At 40.3% G+C, this 17,334-nt stretch overlaps 2 protein-coding genes and 1 long non-coding RNA gene across 4 annotated transcripts in view; 2 read left to right on the forward strand and 1 right to left on the reverse strand.

The window, feature by feature from the left end:
* Positions 1–8,736, reverse strand: part of LOC107988896 (uncharacterized) — a 10,769-nt gene extending 2,033 nt beyond the window's left edge. For both annotated transcript variants that reach the window (XR_003050239.1, XR_003050238.1), the window contains exons 1-2: positions 8,479–8,736; positions 5,816–6,105 (exon numbers count right to left, since the gene is read on the reverse strand). This is a non-coding gene — a long non-coding RNA (uncharacterized LOC107988896). The remainder of the gene's footprint in view (positions 1–5,815; positions 6,106–8,478) is intronic.
* A 55-nt stretch (positions 8,737–8,791) lies between these two features.
* On the forward strand, positions 8,792–13,450 carry LOC103382906 (cyclin-dependent kinase inhibitor 1-like). The gene is made up of 3 exons (XM_025057304.1): positions 8,792–9,045; positions 11,101–11,600; positions 11,700–13,450. Exons 2-3 carry the CDS (start codon positions 11,111–11,113, stop codon positions 11,747–11,749), a joined length of 540 nt encoding a protein of 179 aa, XP_024913072.1. The 5' UTR covers positions 8,792–9,045; positions 11,101–11,110; the 3' UTR covers positions 11,750–13,450.
* A 1,021-nt stretch (positions 13,451–14,471) lies between these two features.
* Positions 14,472–17,312, forward strand: cdkn1d (cyclin-dependent kinase inhibitor 1D). The gene is made up of 3 exons (XM_008315880.3): positions 14,472–15,173; positions 16,141–16,607; positions 16,730–17,312. The coding sequence occupies exons 2-3, from the start codon at positions 16,151–16,153 to the stop codon at positions 16,786–16,788; spliced, it is 516 nt and encodes a 171-aa protein (XP_008314102.1). The 5' UTR covers positions 14,472–15,173; positions 16,141–16,150; the 3' UTR covers positions 16,789–17,312.
* The last annotated feature ends 22 nt before the right edge of the window (positions 17,313–17,334 follow it).

Raw genomic sequence — 17,334 nt, forward strand, 5'->3', positions numbered from 1 at the left:
ACACACACACACACACACACTGAAGCCCCTGTCATATCAGCGGCCTATTCACTGTTGTTACAAGATGCAAACAAGATCACGATGAGCTTCCTCTTTGGGGGGCACCCCTCAGAGGGAAGTTCCTCGCTACACACACACACACACACACACACTGTAGTTTCAATACCTTTGTACGAGCTCTATCTGACCACCCCGACGGTCGGGTCTACTCTCGGGTTTACATGCTGTTTGTATACAGACATACACAAGTTGTACTATGCCACTTCCTCTCTGTACACACTCTTTTGGGTCTCCGCTACTACTTTGTGGCTGAAAGTGGGCCCCTCGATGCTTCCTGTCTCATTCCTTCGTCGCTCGTACAGACGCTCACACAGTATTTGCTGCCTGGCTCTCAGTTCGCTCTGTTTGCATCACGTTGAAGAATAAACAAAACTCATAAATGTAAAAGGTTTTTTTTTACAGTTTTACACACACAAAAAGAACAAGAAGATTAAAGTACTCTACACACTACACGACTAATCTAGACAAAAACCACAAAAAGTACGAGCTCTGACTAAAGACTCTAGATTTGTTAAATTCAATCTATGGTATGTGGACCACTAACGGTACGCATGGGGAGCTTCTTTTTAAGGACCCAAACAACACTACAGTTGTGACACCAAACTAGAGCAAGGTAAATTCATAGAGTCTGTCTTACATGTATTTGACCTACTTTGGTTTGCGAACCACTGCTCTAGACTAACGGACAAACCACCAGCAACTGACCTCACAACATGGAATTAAAGACTTCAAAAAGTCCAGCTATGAAAGAAGAGAAGAGAGAGTCTTCTAAGAGAGGGGGGAAAAAACAGAGAAGTGCTCAAGCTGAAAACTTAGAGCTATCAGCAGCAAAACTAGGTCACGTTCTGCCGCCATGAACTGAAAAACAACTGGAAACTAGTGGAAAAATATTCCCAAACATTACAATACAATACAAATATGGAGGAATTATCTAAAGACTCTCGACTCTGGGAACACTTTCAGGAAAGACAAGTGAGCTATCATGTCCCTGGAGACCGGCCTGAAACTTGTTGATAGCTTCTCTAAACAGCTGCTGCTAAAACTGTACACGACTTACTAACAGTTCAGTACGGCTCATAATTCTGACCTCTACTTCCATGCAATAACACACACACACACACATAAACCCCAGGCCAAATTAGTTGAGGTCTCCCTCCAACTATCCATCCTCCGCCAACACCAGCCACTTGAGGCTCACTGTTCCAGATCGTAGCTCCCAGGAATCTTATCCAGATATGTCACCCCTTCCTCCCCCACGTCCTACACACACATACATACAAACATACATGTGTGCACACACACACACACACACATACACGCCCACATTTACATAGGAATGGAGGAACTGTCTCTCGTGGGGCCTCATTAGAGACGGACACTCGCTTCCTTGTCTTGAGACTCAAGTCCACACAGGGAGGGAAGAAAAACAAATCTTTCTCCTAGAACTGAGAGCGTACAAGTGGATTGATGCTCCTGTTAGATATATTATTTTAAAAGCTACTGCAGGATTTTTTTTTTCACCAGACTGCACTATAGACCTTCATATGTTTTCTTTACTTTCTGCAGTTTAGGAATGGGTGGGACCAATCCCAGCAGTCATTAGGTGAGACTGGAGTACAGGCAGAACGGTTCTCAAGTCCATAACTAGGGCACATACAGAGACAGGTTTCTTTGTTGTCCTATTTATATATATTTATTTGTTAGACTAACTTTGTTTGGCTATTTTTTTTACTTATTTATCTTTGGGATGCACATTGGTGTAACTGCTACAGAAGCCTTTTTTAAGATTTTTGATGGAATGACTAGTGAAGCTGAGGATATATACCATAATAACAGCATAAGAGCAGTGATGCTAAAGACAGCGGCTCCAAACCTTTTCTGTACCAAGGACCGGTCGGCCGGTATCAGCCACCATTGTTGAAGGATCATTCGATTTTTAAAATTTTTTTAAAAACATTCTCAGATGATCTTTTAATAAAAAAAGTAAAAGGATATGACTGGAATCTTTTTGAATTAAGTAAGTTAGTAAAACTGAAGTATATTTATTTTACCATGTCTCAATGCAGCCAGAATGATGTATGGACCAGCACCGGTCCCCGAACCAGGGGTTGCAGACCCCGGGCTGAAGAGCTGAACAGCTAAACTTAAAAAGGTGAGGCAGAATTCCATCTAAAGACACATTCGTTCAACCTGGAAGTTTCAGCTGTGCCTGTGAGTCCCACACTGGTCAGACAAGTCAACATGCACGTGCAGGTGCACCTGACAGATGTCACATGTCTTAAGAGCATTTCACTTCACACTTTCCACATAGCTGCTCATTCAGTTACAACATTTTCTCGAGTCAATCCCTTCAACAATATGTTTTTTTTCCCCAAGTTCCAAACACGACACATTTCCATGTTTTTTTTTCTTCTTGCACTTAGATTATACTTAAGCCCAACTGACCCCCTTAGCATATGATGGGCCCCCAGCTTTGGGGCCTCAAATACCAACTCCCCCTCTTGATACTTAGAGGCCTCGTCTCTCCTCCTCTCCTTTACCTTTTTTGTCTCCCTTCTTTCTGCTCCTTACGTCCCACTGCTCACAATCAACAGTCAAAACAAGATTAGCTCGATTTTTCCTTCAACCGTAAACATTTCTATACAAAGTCCAAGTCTTTTTTTTAAAAATAGAGCCATGACCAAGATACATCTCCATCTAAGGGTCACAGGTCCCAAAAAACTTTGGATTTTCCCGCTCTACATTCTTATGATTTAGGGCAGCAACGCTGAATGATTGGTTTGAGGCCAGGTAATGAAACCACTTACTCACTCATACAAACACACACACACACACTCACACTCACTCACCCCCTCCTCACCCTGCTCATTCACCAAGCCAGTCACGCACGCACATCCAAACTCACAAATATATTGCATGTCCTCTCCCCTCCGTCTCTCCCCCTCACAAACACACATGCTGTCACACTCGCACACGGCCCAACACTACGAGGCCAGGGGCAGATGTAAACCAGATGTTCTACAGATGGAGATAACGGTGGGAGCACCAGCGCAGCACCTTACTTCTGTTTTAACCTCAGCTGCAGAAACAGACCAGACCCTATGTTGCCTTCTTTTGGGGGCTGGAGGAGGTCTTGTATCTTAATTGCCCTATTTTTTGCTCACAGAACTTCAGGATCAGACAGGGAACTAGTCTCAAAGTCAGTGCTGTAGGACCAAAACAAGTCTCCCTCTGACACAGACGCTGGGACAAAAACAGTGGATCAATTTACACCCTTCTCCAAGCGCCCTCCCACCCTTATCCCTCCTCTTTAGGCTCCTTCTCCTCCCGCCTCTGGCTACAATCAAAACAATCAAAAGGAGAAACCAAAAAGTAGAGTGTGTGGGAATTCTCTCAAAAAAGAAAACTACAACTTTAGAGTCATACAAACTGCATTGCTTTTTTCCCCTTGTTTGCACGTAGAAGAAAAAGTGAAAGAAAAAAGACCTATAGGGGGCAGTGAAGACAATGGTTAACGCCAAACTTGGAGCCAAAATAACCAAAAAGGGAGCGGAAGGGACAAACTCATCATACAGTCAAGCCTTCGAAGAGTTCGTTGTTAACTTCCTAATAACAAATTTCTCTGAGTCACTGAAAGTAATTATGAGGCCCGGTTTCCACCCACAGTCAAAATACATGTCTGATCAGGTTAATTCAAGTTTCTCCAACCAGTTAATCGAAGCAGACTGAGTAAAAAAATAATCAATAAAAGTACCAAATTGAAGCCTTTTAATATATTTTTAAAGTTTTCAGAGTTTTGGTTGCTGCATCAAAACTAAGCATAGAGACAATTAGTGCGAGGGGTCTGTGTTGTAATACCTCAGGCTCTCCTCCTGGTGTCAACCTTTGACCCAGACCTGTCTTTCCTGAGTGGTGTTTGTCATAGCCACTGGGTACTATTTGTTAATCTAAGGGCTTAACAAATATTTTTTTTAAAGAACAATACCGTTGTAACAGCAAACTCAACTGAACAACTCAAACAGTGTTTACAGCACCCCCTGCAGAGGACGTGGGAGGAGCTACTACGTGCTCTGTGTTGACAAACCTCTAAAACTAATCTTTTTTTGCATGTACGGTGAAGAGTGTGTTGTTTTTATACCCAAATAGATACTGATTACTGGAATAAGTAACGAAAACACACATATACGGAACACCAATACTTCAGGAAAATAAATATATAAGTTACACCAGACCTCCTCAAGCAAGTCCCTCAGGTCCCCACCCCCAAAACAAACACTGGGTCAGGGTCTCTTTAGGCACATTTCATCTTAAACCCGTTCACCCTGACATGCACGGTCCCCTGGTGAACCCCTGACAATATCCAGCTGCCAGTGAGTGCTCTCACCCTGGCTGTGCACCCCAAACTTTTATAGACCCCCGCCACACACACACTCATGCAGAGTCACGATCATATGAAATCAGAGCACAGTTCACTCCTCTGTCCCTCCCCCATCAGTCCACCTGTGGCCCTCACAGCTGGGCGAACACTCCCATAGTTTCTCCACCCAGCACTGTAGTGTATTGGTACGTGTAGGACACGTGTTTTTCAATCTTGGGGTCAGGTCCTCGCATGGGGTCACCTGAAATTTAAATAGGGTGGCCTGAAATGTCTACTGATTGATAAAAAAAATTACAAATGAAAATATTTTGAATTAATTATTATTCTTTTAAAATTAGAATTACACCCCACACAATCTTAAACAACTGTAATCTTTCACTTGCATGAATATAAATTGAGTTATATAAAAATATCTGAGTTGATGCACCTTGATTGACAGCTGCAATCACATGACTGATAAATAAATAAAAAAATTCTCTGGAGAATATCTGAGTTGATGCACCTTGATTGATAGCTGCAATCACATGACTGATAAATATATAAAAAAATTCTCGCCAGAAATATGTGATGTCAAGATAGGGTCAGAAGCCAAAACAAGGTTTGTAACCACTGGTGTAAGACTCAGTTATTACACTCATTGCACAGAAAAAACATAAAACAACATGGTTTATTGATTTTGTTATTGGGAAAAATATGCCAGGAGCTGTTGACACCAGTCACCGACTCTGTGGACGATGAGAGACGAACAGCTGTTGACACCAGTCACCGACTCTGTAGACGATGAAAGACGAACATGTGGATCCAATACTATGTCAACAAAATGAAACCAGGACGTTACTCACCAAGGCACATCCCGTATTCTAATGACTTTTTAAGAGTAAAATAAGATAATATGTAACATCATCTTCCAAAAATATCCTTTTAATAATTATATGTTCACTTTTTAAGTCACACTTCCTGTAAAACCAGCACCACAAAGGCTAATCTATTCGGATCAGTTCATTTTGCAAACTGCAGCTTCTGCACTATTACAAACCCTAGGGGTTCTGCGGAAAGAAGCCAGAAGAAATCCGACGCAGACAAGAGGAGAACATGCCAACTCCAAACAAAGCAGTGATCGTGTTGCCTTAAGACAAGTAAAAATTACTGTCAAGAAACACAGAGGGAACTCTTATCCAAACTATTCTGCTAAGAATAACATGGAACATGGAGTCAAAACTAAAACTCTTTGGCCTCAGAGATGCTGTCTTTGATGTGAGAGTGTAATGGAGAGGTGTATGACACAAAGAACACTGTCCTCACAGTTAAACACAGAGGTCTAGGACTATTTGAGTGCTTCACAAAGCTAGTAGGTAGTTTCTCTTTTTTCCTGCTCACCTTTTTAGCGACACCGACGTGAGCAGCCTGCAGACTGTGGTGAACCCTTCTCTGTACGATGGCTTCCTCGCCTGAAGAGCAGAAGGATGTGGAAATCCCCGCACTGACTGCACCTGTCAACCTCAGCAGTCACCTCCTCTGTGGCTCATCCTGTTCCCTCCATCAGTTTCCTCCTAACTGCTCAGACTTCCTGTCACTCACTGCACGTCCTCTTGGTTTTTCGCCGAGGCGCATCTTCACTACGAAGAGCTGCGCTGGTAGGTATTTTGGTTGAGCCGCATACCTCTGTACTGCAGAACGAAAAAAAGATAACAGTTGATAAAGGAATTATTATCCATTTTTGAAATCTATTATTAACTTACGACAAATAATTTGTCTCGTTCATCTATGCCACAGTGAAGCAGGTGGCTACAAAACTTTTAAAAATATGAGAGCTTATAAAGAATTATAAAGATTTTCATGTGTGTCTTTCTTCAATTCCTGTGATATTTCACCATTGCATTTAACTAAACAGGCCTATGTTTTACCTTACGTAAGAAAATTTTTAATTAATAGAATAAGTAAATAATCTTAAGATAGCTATTATTATATAATAGTATTTACTGGAAAAAACAAAACCCTCTATATCGGGGTGGGCAAACTCTTTGGCTCACGGGCGAAATTGAGGTTCAAAATATGTGTTGGGACAGTTAGATGTAGAATGCTAGGTGAAATGATATAAACAAAATGTACAAAAATAAACCTAAACTTTTAAAGATAATTTGACACATTTTACGAAATAAACCTAAACTTTTAAAGATAATTCGACACATTTTACATCTGCCGCCACCTAGTGGTATCAACAAAAACTAGTCGTTACCATACTTTGGGATGGATTAGAAAGCCTGGTGGGTTGTATCTGGCCCATGGGCCACAGTTTGCTAAGGTCTGCTTTATATGATGACTACAAGTTAAATTTTTGTATTTTGCCACCGGTCTCTTAATTGCTGAACCTGAACAAAACTAATGGGATTAATAATCGGATTTGCTCGTGGCCTGTTGTCTATACTGTATGAGTTGCTTCACATATTTACTGTAGCTGTAAGTTGTTTGCCTTTTTTTCCATTTACTCTGAAGAAATTACATGCAGTGTCCATTGCATTGTCTATTGACTATTTCCCCATATGCCACAAGAATCCATCCTATGACAGGTCTTCAATCCCCTGACGAGAGGTTCATTGTTCTGCCGCACGTGTTTGTTTTTTTTTCTGGGCATGTAAGTGTGTGCAAAGGGCACTGACCGTGGCAGTGAGACAATAGGCTCACTAACTGGATAACCAACTGTAACAGAGCAAGGCAGGATTAAGGGCGAAAGGTGGGGTTCAACCCACCAAAACATGCAACACACTGTAAACAAATGGGAAACAATCGAGAATTTAATGTTAACCAATAAAATGTTTTGCAGATATGGGTTGAACAGCTGAAAAAAACAGTACTAATTATGCTGCCGAGGCCTTATTTTCCACTGTAAGATGTGACAGTATGTGACGTGCAGATCAACAGGGCATTAAACAACCTTCTGAGCAACTAGTGCATTAACACAGTTCATGTTTAGTTTAGTGGTTCCATAGTGTGGCTGTTAGTATGTCTACCTCCAAAGCAAAGAGCAGTGCTGGGTTCAATTCCCAGAGAAAAGCACAAACTTGGCGCCTGCAAGGGGCAGCCTGTTGCAGCAGATCTGCTGTTAACACATGTGTGGGATCAAGTTTAAATATTATGTTTGTAATTATTTGGACTGAGAAAATTAGGCAAATGTTTCTATTTATGGCCATTTACTCATTTACAGTAGTTGCTCGGTTTTATTACCCACCCCGGGGCTGCACTGGCCACGTGGAAATATCATGTTTCCCAACCAAGAAGCGTAGTGCTGATGTTATTGCTACAAACAGGACTGTCATGCTGCACACAAGTGAACAGTGGCCTCGGGCAGACATTTTAACACACATCACATTAACCTCTGCTGTAAGGGGCGGAGGTGTTTTTATTGCTAAAATAGCCCAGTGTGAACAGAACCATTTTGAGAAAATATAACTAAGCACATCTGTATTCACAGCCATAGTTTACTTTTTTGTGTGTGTGTAGTCAGTGAGCAATAATTTATTTTTAAATAACTGTAACAACTGTACATATATATAAGATGTAGTGTAAATTGTCAATTGTCAGTTTTGTGTTAATTGCAGTAACTTCAGTCCAAATGATTTCTACAAAAAAAATTCCATAATTCTGTATTTTGTGGTAATTCATCTAATAGTATATTAATTTTGTGTTAAAATGATGCACGGAGTCTCACTGAAATAGGACTAAAAACATGCTCAATCAAAACTTTTTTGACCCTGAAAAAAAAAATTCCAGGTGACCTCTTTAATTTTTTTGTGTAACTTTATAGGTTTGAATGCACTGGCTTGTTCCACCTTGTTTTTTTCTACAATTCTCTCCATATAGTCTGCAAAATCCACAGAATCCATAATGGGGCTGCCTGTTCAGGTCACGTTGCAATACAACGTGACTGAAGTTTGTTGGCGCTGGCCCAGAATAAAAACGTGATGCAAGCACTACACGAGAATGTGTGTCACATTTTGAGGCAGAGGAGGAAATGGCGGCAATTGCCAAGATATTTGACCTACTTTAGCTGCTCTCCAAAGGAACGAGCCACAAGGAGACCACGGCGACGGAGTTAAAACTTACAAACATGGAACGTTTTCGACATGAACGTTAGTATCAATCATAATAATTTAATAAAAAATATGAAATAGTAAAATTTAATATTAATAAAAACGCGACCGTTTTAATTACACACTGCTAAGTGTGGCTATGTTAACCTATCTGTGGACGTGGCGTTGTGACGTTACGTCAAATATTTTACGTATTAACGCAGCGTATTTTTTTTCTTACAGCCTTTTGACTGAACTCCAGCTGCGACTGTTTTGACCAAACCACGTGACCAACCCCGGTCCCTCTCCACCCCGCCTTCTCCTCCGCCTACTCTCAAGCCTTCAAACTCCATAACAAACAAGTCGCAGATAAGGCGTCGAGGACAGCCCTCCCGTGGGTAGGTTTACTACAACCAGTCAACGTGACAGTGTTTACTTCTACGGAGACGTGGGTCACACCTCTTCACTCACAGACGGATCTCAGTCTACGGACGGAACGGGGATTTTTGAAGGACTTTGCTCTAGTCACTAACGCTGATGGTAAGATGAGAATTCTGCGTAACAATATCATTCACCGATACGTCAAACGATCGTCGATAAGTCTCGCATTATATTTAATTGTGTTTTGTTGTGTTGTCATTTTGTTCTGTTACAAATGATCGTTTTCTGTTTTACTGTTGTTCTAATCGATTACGGGTTTTTTTTTTCTTCTTCTATCCATTAACCACTGTCAATATGTGGCGATATTTCTCGTGTCTCTGATATTTATTGGGCGATTTTGTTTTATCGCACCGGACGTATAAGTGTTTTTTTTGTTCTTTGAATCTGTTTTTGTACGTTGACAAGTCGGGGTTAGTGCATCGCATCTCATTGACCCACATCTTTAGCAAGTGTGTAACTGCGTCACAACAGCAAAGCTGCGAGGAAACGTTACCAAGCGTCGGTTTCATGATCAGGTCGAGGTTTGCAGTTGGAAATTTCCACGTATTTATTTGTTTAGTATTTTTTTAATATATATATATATTTTTATAATAACGAAGGATCCTGCTGTTAGTGTTTTGGTATATAGAGTGGAGAGCACACTGACCCGGGTGGAAACCTGATCTGCATATGTGGCCACGCCCACTTTATTTTCTACGCAAACAACTCTTCGTCTCAAAGCTTCGATAGTTTACAGAAAATGATATTATATTATATATACAGTATATATAATAGTTCTGACTTCTGAGTAAAATTTAAAATGAAATCCGATATAACCGTCATCTTTTCGAATCCTTTTGTCTGATCATCCACCTGCAAAACGAGTCTGAAAAAAAAAGAAAAGTGAAACTGTATTATTGATGCGGATTAAAAACCACAGCGTGCAGTTAGAGATTAGCGTTTGACTGGCTGTGAAGCTGCTGTGGTTTTCAGCACATGGTTTCAAAGAGTTTATATGGGGGGGCACAGACCGTACAGAAAATAACTACAAGCCGAGTGAGTAGTGAAAGTCTTCTCTGTCAAACAATTGCGCAACCCTGGGACACCTCCCCCTCTTGGCCTTGTTTTTGTGTAAAACACAGCTTCCCAGTCTTCGGGCTGACACGGTGTATATATACTGTGTATGTGTATATATATATGTACTGCATATACAGTATATATATGAAGCACTCCTCAGGCGTCTTAAGTTTAAAATTTCAACATTTCTTAAGTTTTACAGAGTTACTAAATTAGCATAAACCTGCACCTAGAAACACTAAAAGAAACAACAATAATAACTATACAATTTAGCAGTAGTATTTAAAACAACATCAAACCTGGCTTCCTTCAGTGACCTAATTTAAAAATTGCACAAAAATTGGTTTTTATTGTCTATTGTCTATTGTCTTGCTCTATAATATAACAGTATTTATCGTATTACACACAAACTTTTTTCATTGCATTCCTGAATTTGTAATGAAATGACAATGGCAGCAGTGGCCTTTAGTTGACAGTTGACCTAGTTATTAAATGGTATGTTATAACGTTGATTGTAATGCCATGTGTCTTTAAATTATAAAATGTCAATTGATTTGAAGTGTCCTAAAAGGAGTTATATTTAGTACTGTACTACGTCTACAGCAGTACTATTTATCTCTACTGCGTCTGGTGCCCATCCTAAAAAATACATGTACTTTCACGGCCTACTCACAGCTGATAAAGTACTGATAAGTGTGTCTGCAGGATATCACACAGAGGCCAGTCAGCAATTCCCACCTCTGTGTAAAATAGTGCTATTTAGAGATAACACAGATCACATGACAACGACGTCATTTCCCACTGCACAGTCGGAATTCTACAGCTCTGCTCTAATTGGATGAGTCAGATGAGGAATGGCCTGCACAGGTCTCTGCTCTGCTGACCTTTACATCTGACCTTTGACTCTTAGACACCAGAGCAGGTGGACAGACCCATGTAGGGCTGAGGAGTTCATAGTGTGCCATATTTGAACTAAAAGCATGTCTGTGTGTTTTATATCTGTGCTCATGAAAAACCTCAGCTCTCACCTGTGTGAAACTCTGATGGATCCAGATCCAAAACTCTGACCTTCTTCTAACAGCCTGACTTTGTTCATAGATATTTGGTGATGGCTTCTACGTCAACATCGACAACGGGATCATCTCTGACGTCTGACTCAGCACGATGTCACCCAGGAGGAGTCAAAGCTCTGAACCTGAAGCTTGGACCATTGAGGAGAAACCTGTTTGGACCTGTGGACCACCAGCAGTTGGATAAGGACCTGAAGAGGTTGCTGAGCGTGGCCCTGGAGGAAGCCAACAAACGCTGGAACTTTGACTTCCAGAAGGACAAACCAGGATGGGGCTCTAATATCGAGTGGGAGGCGGTGCGGTGCGAAGATGTGCCAGCGTTCTACCACAGCTGCTTGGTGAGACCAGGGGCATCTGGAGCTGGGAAGAAGACGCCCATGAAGAGAATGTCTTCGTCGTCAGGCGAGGCTTCTCCAATGTCCACCAGCTCGTCTGGCTCTGGCTCTGGTGATGAGTACCTGGAGCTGACCTCGAGGGGGAGCTACAATCTGAGGCAGTCAGGGAAACGCCAACAATCTGCCATCACAGGTCAGTCAGAGGATTATTTTGTAAAAATCAAATCAAACAGATTTTTTTAAATTAGCAGTTTTAAAAAAATGTGTCTCATTTTATTTCTCCCCTTTTTAGATTTCTTTAAGGTGAAGAAGAGGAGGCTTTATAAGACTTCCTGGCAGTAAAAGAACAGAGCACCCCCCGACCCCCAAAATGGTGGAGTGCTGGTCTCTATCCCTCCTTCATCACCTCACATAGATATGACTCATATCGTATGTATATATGTAGCAATTCATAACTGACTTTCGACAAGCTCATAAAGCATGGGCTTACAAATCCTCAGACACCACATACCTTCTTTTTTTTTTTTAGCACAAAGAAGCTCATTTCTTTCCCCCTTTTTAGTTCATTAAGCTCTACAAACTTTTTCTTTGTACATTATAAATACTTGGTTTATACTGTATATATCCTATATACTGTTTTCCTCAGTTAACTATACTGTGAAATCATTTTTATGCACTCATTCAGGAAACAACAGTAGATGGGCTGAATGCTACTGGAGACTTTCCTTTTCTGTGTATTTCCACACTGGCCTGGAGTAGAGACCGGCTGCTCTCAGAACGTTCTCTTCCTCTTGTCAGAAGTCGAGACGTTTTGATGAGCTGAGGTGCTATTCCTGGCTTTACATCACACTTCACACGCCTCTAGGTCTAACCCCGTGGCCCAGTAAAAGCCCGAGGTGATCCAACAGGTCAACAACCAATCATGACGAAGCTTTAACGTTTTGGCAGCACGTCTGTGACTAAGATCAGTTTGAATGTTAACGGTGGAGGTTTGGCCACAGGCAACAGGGTGACAAAAGTTAGAATCATAATAATGTTTATCACGTGGCTATTTATTTATTATTTACGATGCAAAATCATCGTCTAAAAAGACAAAATATATACTTTTTTTAATGAGGCAAGATAAGATGTTTGTGGAAACTAAATTATGCCTAAGGCTTTAAGTCAATATGGCTCACACACACACACACACACACTCCACCGTTGCCATTTATAATTGTCACCACAGTACTTCTCTTCTACTTCTCTTCTACAGTGTATTATTATTTGCCAAATGAGGTTGTAAATTTATTTTGGCAAATCCTATGACATTTAGTTGTACTTTTCAAGCTTTAAAATGTAGCATTTTCTTATCTTTGTAAGTTTAAAATTTATGTTGAAATTGTTCTTCTTTTCTCCATGAAGGGAAAATAGCCTTCTTAAATTTTTTTTTTTTTTAAGAATTGTTTCACAGCTTAAAGAATTCTAAACACATGGCTCTGCTTTTCATCACTCTGGTCTCCATGAGCATTTGAGCTGCATCACATTTTCTCTGGCCGTGTGTTTTTGTACGTATTTGCATTGTGTCAATGATGTATCCTAGTGTTTGTGTGGTTTTTTTTTTTTTTTTTGGTTTTCACCAGTTGTAAACACTGTGGCAGCTGAGGCAGTTGAACCAAAGAGAAACTGTGGGTTTTTTCAATTTAAAACACATGAGTCAGCTGTTTGGCCTTCTGTTGAAGTAATCAGTGATGAGTCGTAGATGACGTCACTTAACACTTTTTAAATTTAAGATAGAAGCTGAAATATAATTCATGTCTTTGTGCTTGTGCTGAAAGAACACATGACTGACTATGGCACACAACAGAATCACGCCTAAGATTCAACTCAATGGCAGCGAGAAGAAATACAATTAATTTTTGTATTTCTAAGGCTTTCTAGATCTCCAACAACCAACTACAGCAACTTTTATCTGAATTTGTAAAAAAAATAAATAAATAAAAAAAAGCCATAACTTCCTCCTTAACTACCTCATTAAGACAATCTGTATCAGATATCGCAAATCCAAAAAATAGACTCTACATTTATGAATCTAATGTAGTTTAGGTTCAGGTCCAAAAGAGAGCGCTGCAGAGAGGGGGAGTGAAGTGACTACTGTGTGGTAGTAGTAAAAGTCAAAGCTGTGGAAGGCCGTGCCGTTGTGTGTGGAGTTTCACATCAGGTAAAAGAGTCAGTGTGTCAGAGTGAGGCCCTGCTCCGTGCAGAGGAAACTGTGGTGAGGGGGTGGGCTCTCACCCCTTCTTCAGAGCAGAGAAGACGAGGTGTGGAGGGAAGGATGAGGGAAAGGACCCAACGTCACTTCTCAGAACCATCGAAAGTCTGAATCTAAGGCATCTCCGTCCAGACGAGATGCCTTAGATTTTTGTCCCTCAAACGTCTCACAGCCCCTTCGTTGAACCAACAGCCTCAGCCCCAGCTCCAAACAGTCACTCATAATTACGCTAGCACAATGTTGGCTTTCTGAACGGCTCGACTCACCCGCGCAATTTCACAGTTTGAAATCAAAGTCATCAGAACTAATTGTGTTTCAGTCAGCTGTTCTCCGTGTGAATGGAAGTGTGCGTGCATCTGTGAGCGTGTGAAAGTCTATATGTAAAATGAGAATATCGAAAAACAAGTAGACAGAAGTCTCATTGTGCCCAAGCAAACTCTTGCTTTCATAATTCACCTGTTGCAGCTATGTGATAAATGTAGTGTTTCTGTGACTTTGTATACGCATGAATGTATTATAATCCTTGTATACATTTGTAATAATGAAAAGTGTAATTTAATACAAATTGTATCTTTGAACATTTAAGAGGTGTATTTCTATGGAAACCATATTCTTTTTTTATATATATAAATATTTGGACAGAAAATGTTGAGATTCCGTTTGTTGGGTCGTTGCCATTTATAATGTTGAGTCCATTTATTGTGTTTAAAATAAGGATATGTCAGTGATCATTAAAGAAAACAAAAACTAAAAATACGACTGTTTTCCTTTGTTTGTATGATGTTTTACTCAGTTTGTATGTAGTTTAAAGATACGTTAGATTACATATATAGTATTGAGTGGTTTACACTTCCACCTGGCGGTTCGATACGATATTACAAGGTATTTCACCGATTTGAAAAATTTGCTTTAGCTTTTGTTTATGAAAATGTCATATTCACGTACTGCTGAACAACTAAAAGCTAATTTTCTTTTACATAAAATAAGAATTTACACCACAGATTTGTTTCATGTTGGTAACATCGGTGCTAAAATGATCAAAGAGTAACTCGATGAAATGTTGCACCATATCGTCAAATGACGTAAAAAAGAGAAAAGAACAGAAACCAAAACGAAGAAAATGAACACGAAGGGAAAGTAAAAGTATTTCACTATGAATATTTTACATGAATATTATACATAATATTAATTTATGTAATTCTCACAACGTCCCTACTGCGATCCTGTAAACTTTGAAACCTAGTCGTGACGTCGAAGATGTTTTGAAACGTCACTGTGACACATTAAAGCAGCAGGTTTTCAAAGTCACTCACTAAAGCCACGACTTTTTTGACCGGACCAGCTTTCTTCCTCTTACTTTTTCTCCGCCACTTTCACGAGAGAAGGTTTTCACCACAACCGGTCATCGTGACAGCTTTTCCTTCCACGGAGTCCGCGGTCACGCCTCTTCTCTCACCGACCGAACCACCGAGCGCAGTCCACCGCAGCGTTAAAATTGAGTCACAACCGCTAACGGTAAGCGGAAATATATTGATTTGTATTTATTATAAAGCCATCAATTTTCAAGAATCTACATTTTGTATTGATTTGTATTTATTATAAAGCCATAAACAAGAATCTACAATTTATCCGAGAAAAACGCTGTATTTATGCCGTTTGTTTGTGCTGTTTGTGTGGGCAAATTCAAACTTTAACGATCGTTTTTTTTCAATTCTACATTTATATTCGGTAACCGACCGAAACTAGCCTCGTAATTTCGTTTGTATCTATTTATTTATTTTTATGGTTGTTTCTTCACATTTGTTTCGTACTATATCGTTTGCTGAAAAGTTGATGACAAAACGTTCTAAGACGGTTTTTTGTTAAGTGTTGGGCTGTGACGTTTTATTTAAAGAGGTTTCTTGAAGATAAATGCCGTTTGTTTACTTCCTAGAAAATTATTAAAACGCAAAATATCTCTATTGGGGAAAAGTATAACCATGTACATTAATTTGTTGCTATAAGACTTTTGTGGTATTGTTTTTAAAGGGGTTAAATTAGGTTCTGTACTATGTGAATGCAGAAATAGTATTTATCAGAAGAAAGAAAATACCTGCTGTATTTTGTCTGCTCAGTACTTTATCTTTGTCTGCTAGATATCACACAGAGGCCAGTCAGCAATTCCCACCTCTGTGTAAAATAGTGCTATTTAGAGATAACACAGATCACATGACAACGACGTCATTTCCCACTGCACAGTCAGAATTCTACAGCTCTGCTCTAATTGGATGAGTCAGATGAGGAATCGCCTGCTCCGGTCTTTGCTCTGCTGACCTTTACATCTGACCTTTGACTCTTAGACACCAGAGCAGGTGGACAGAAACATGCTCTAAAAGCATGTCTGTGTGTTTTATATTTTCGCTCAGCTCTCACCTGTGTGAAACTCTGATGGATCCAGATCCAAAACTCTGACCTTCTTCTAACAGCCTGACTTTGTTCATAGATATTTGGTGATGGCTTCTACGTCAACATCGACGGCAGGATCATCTCCGACGTCTGACTCAGAACGATGTCACCCAGGAGGAGTCGAAGCGCTGAACCTGAAGGTGGGACCATTGAGGAGAAACCTCTTTGGACCTGTGGACCACCAGCAGTTGGATAAGGACCTGAAGAGGTTGCTGAGCGTGGCCCTGGAGGAAGCCAACAAACGCTGGAACTTCGACTTCCAGAAGGACAAACCAGGAGAGGGCTCTAATATCGAGTGGGAGGCGCTGCGGTGCCAAGATGTACCAGCGTTTTACCACAGCTACCTGATGAGACCAGGGGCATCTGGACCGGGGAAGAAGACGTCATCAGGCCAGGCTCCTACGATGTCCACCAGTGTGTCCGGGTCTGATAACCTCAAGCCGGCCCCAAGGGGGAGCTACAGTCTGAGGCAGTCAGGGAAACACAGACAGTCTGCTATCACAGGTCAGTCAGAGGATTATTCTGGAAAAATTCACGATTTTAAAGACAGTTTCCATTGGCCACAACATATTTAAGGTCAGGTTACTTAACTGTTTTCTCCGACTCTGTCTTTCTTCAAACCTCAGACTTCTTTATGGTGAAGAAAAGGAGACCCCCGGAGCATAAGACATCTTCTTGGCAGTAGAGGCGAACAGGAAGACCCAGCAGAGGACTGGTGGTCCAACCTCACTATGTACGACTGACCACAGTACTGACTGACTAGTTAATGAAACAGACTTTTTTTTTTATCGTATTATTAATATTTGATGTATACCGTGTTTATCTTATTTATCATTTTCCTCAGCTGACTATAATGTGAAAATATTTTAAATGTACTATTAAAGGTTAAAGGTTTATAACACGTTATTTTCTTAAATATGGTTAATTAAAAAAAATGATAATGTTCAAGATTTGTAAATGTTTTTATCTATGAACAAAGTATGACTTTTTATATACTACTCTAGTGCTGCTCAAAGGCAACGAGTCACTTTTCTTTAAAATGAGCAGTTATTGCTCATTACACTTCTCTGGTTTACATTAAGTTGTATTGTTAAAATGTTAATTACACAGGTGTGTGATGAGTTTTTACCATTGTGAACACTGTGGCAGCTGAGGGAATGGTTGTATTTTCAAAAAATAAAAAAACATTAACATATTTTGGTTTTTGAACAATTAATATGAGGTTCTTTTG

The sequence above is a fragment of the Cynoglossus semilaevis genome, chromosome 8 (assembly GCF_000523025.1).
Source record: "Cynoglossus semilaevis isolate Cse_v1.0 chromosome 8, Cse_v1.0, whole genome shotgun sequence".
In the NCBI taxonomy this organism is placed as follows: domain Eukaryota; kingdom Metazoa; phylum Chordata; class Actinopteri; order Pleuronectiformes; family Cynoglossidae; genus Cynoglossus; species Cynoglossus semilaevis.

Bases quoted from the DNA above. Each gene is read 5' to 3' on its own strand.
- LOC103382906 (XM_025057304.1), top strand. From the start codon at position 11,111: ATGGCTTCTACGTCAACATCGACAACGGGATCATCTCTGACGTCTGAC. The intron at 11,601-11,699 runs GTCAGTCAGAGG...TCCCCTTTTTAG, and splicing joins CCAACAATCTGCCATCACAG to ATTTCTTTAAGGTGAAGAAG.
- cdkn1d (XM_008315880.3), top strand. From the start codon at position 16,151: ATGGCTTCTACGTCAACATCGACGGCAGGATCATCTCCGACGTCTGAC. The intron at 16,608-16,729 runs GTCAGTCAGAGG...TTCAAACCTCAG, and splicing joins CAGACAGTCTGCTATCACAG to ACTTCTTTATGGTGAAGAAA.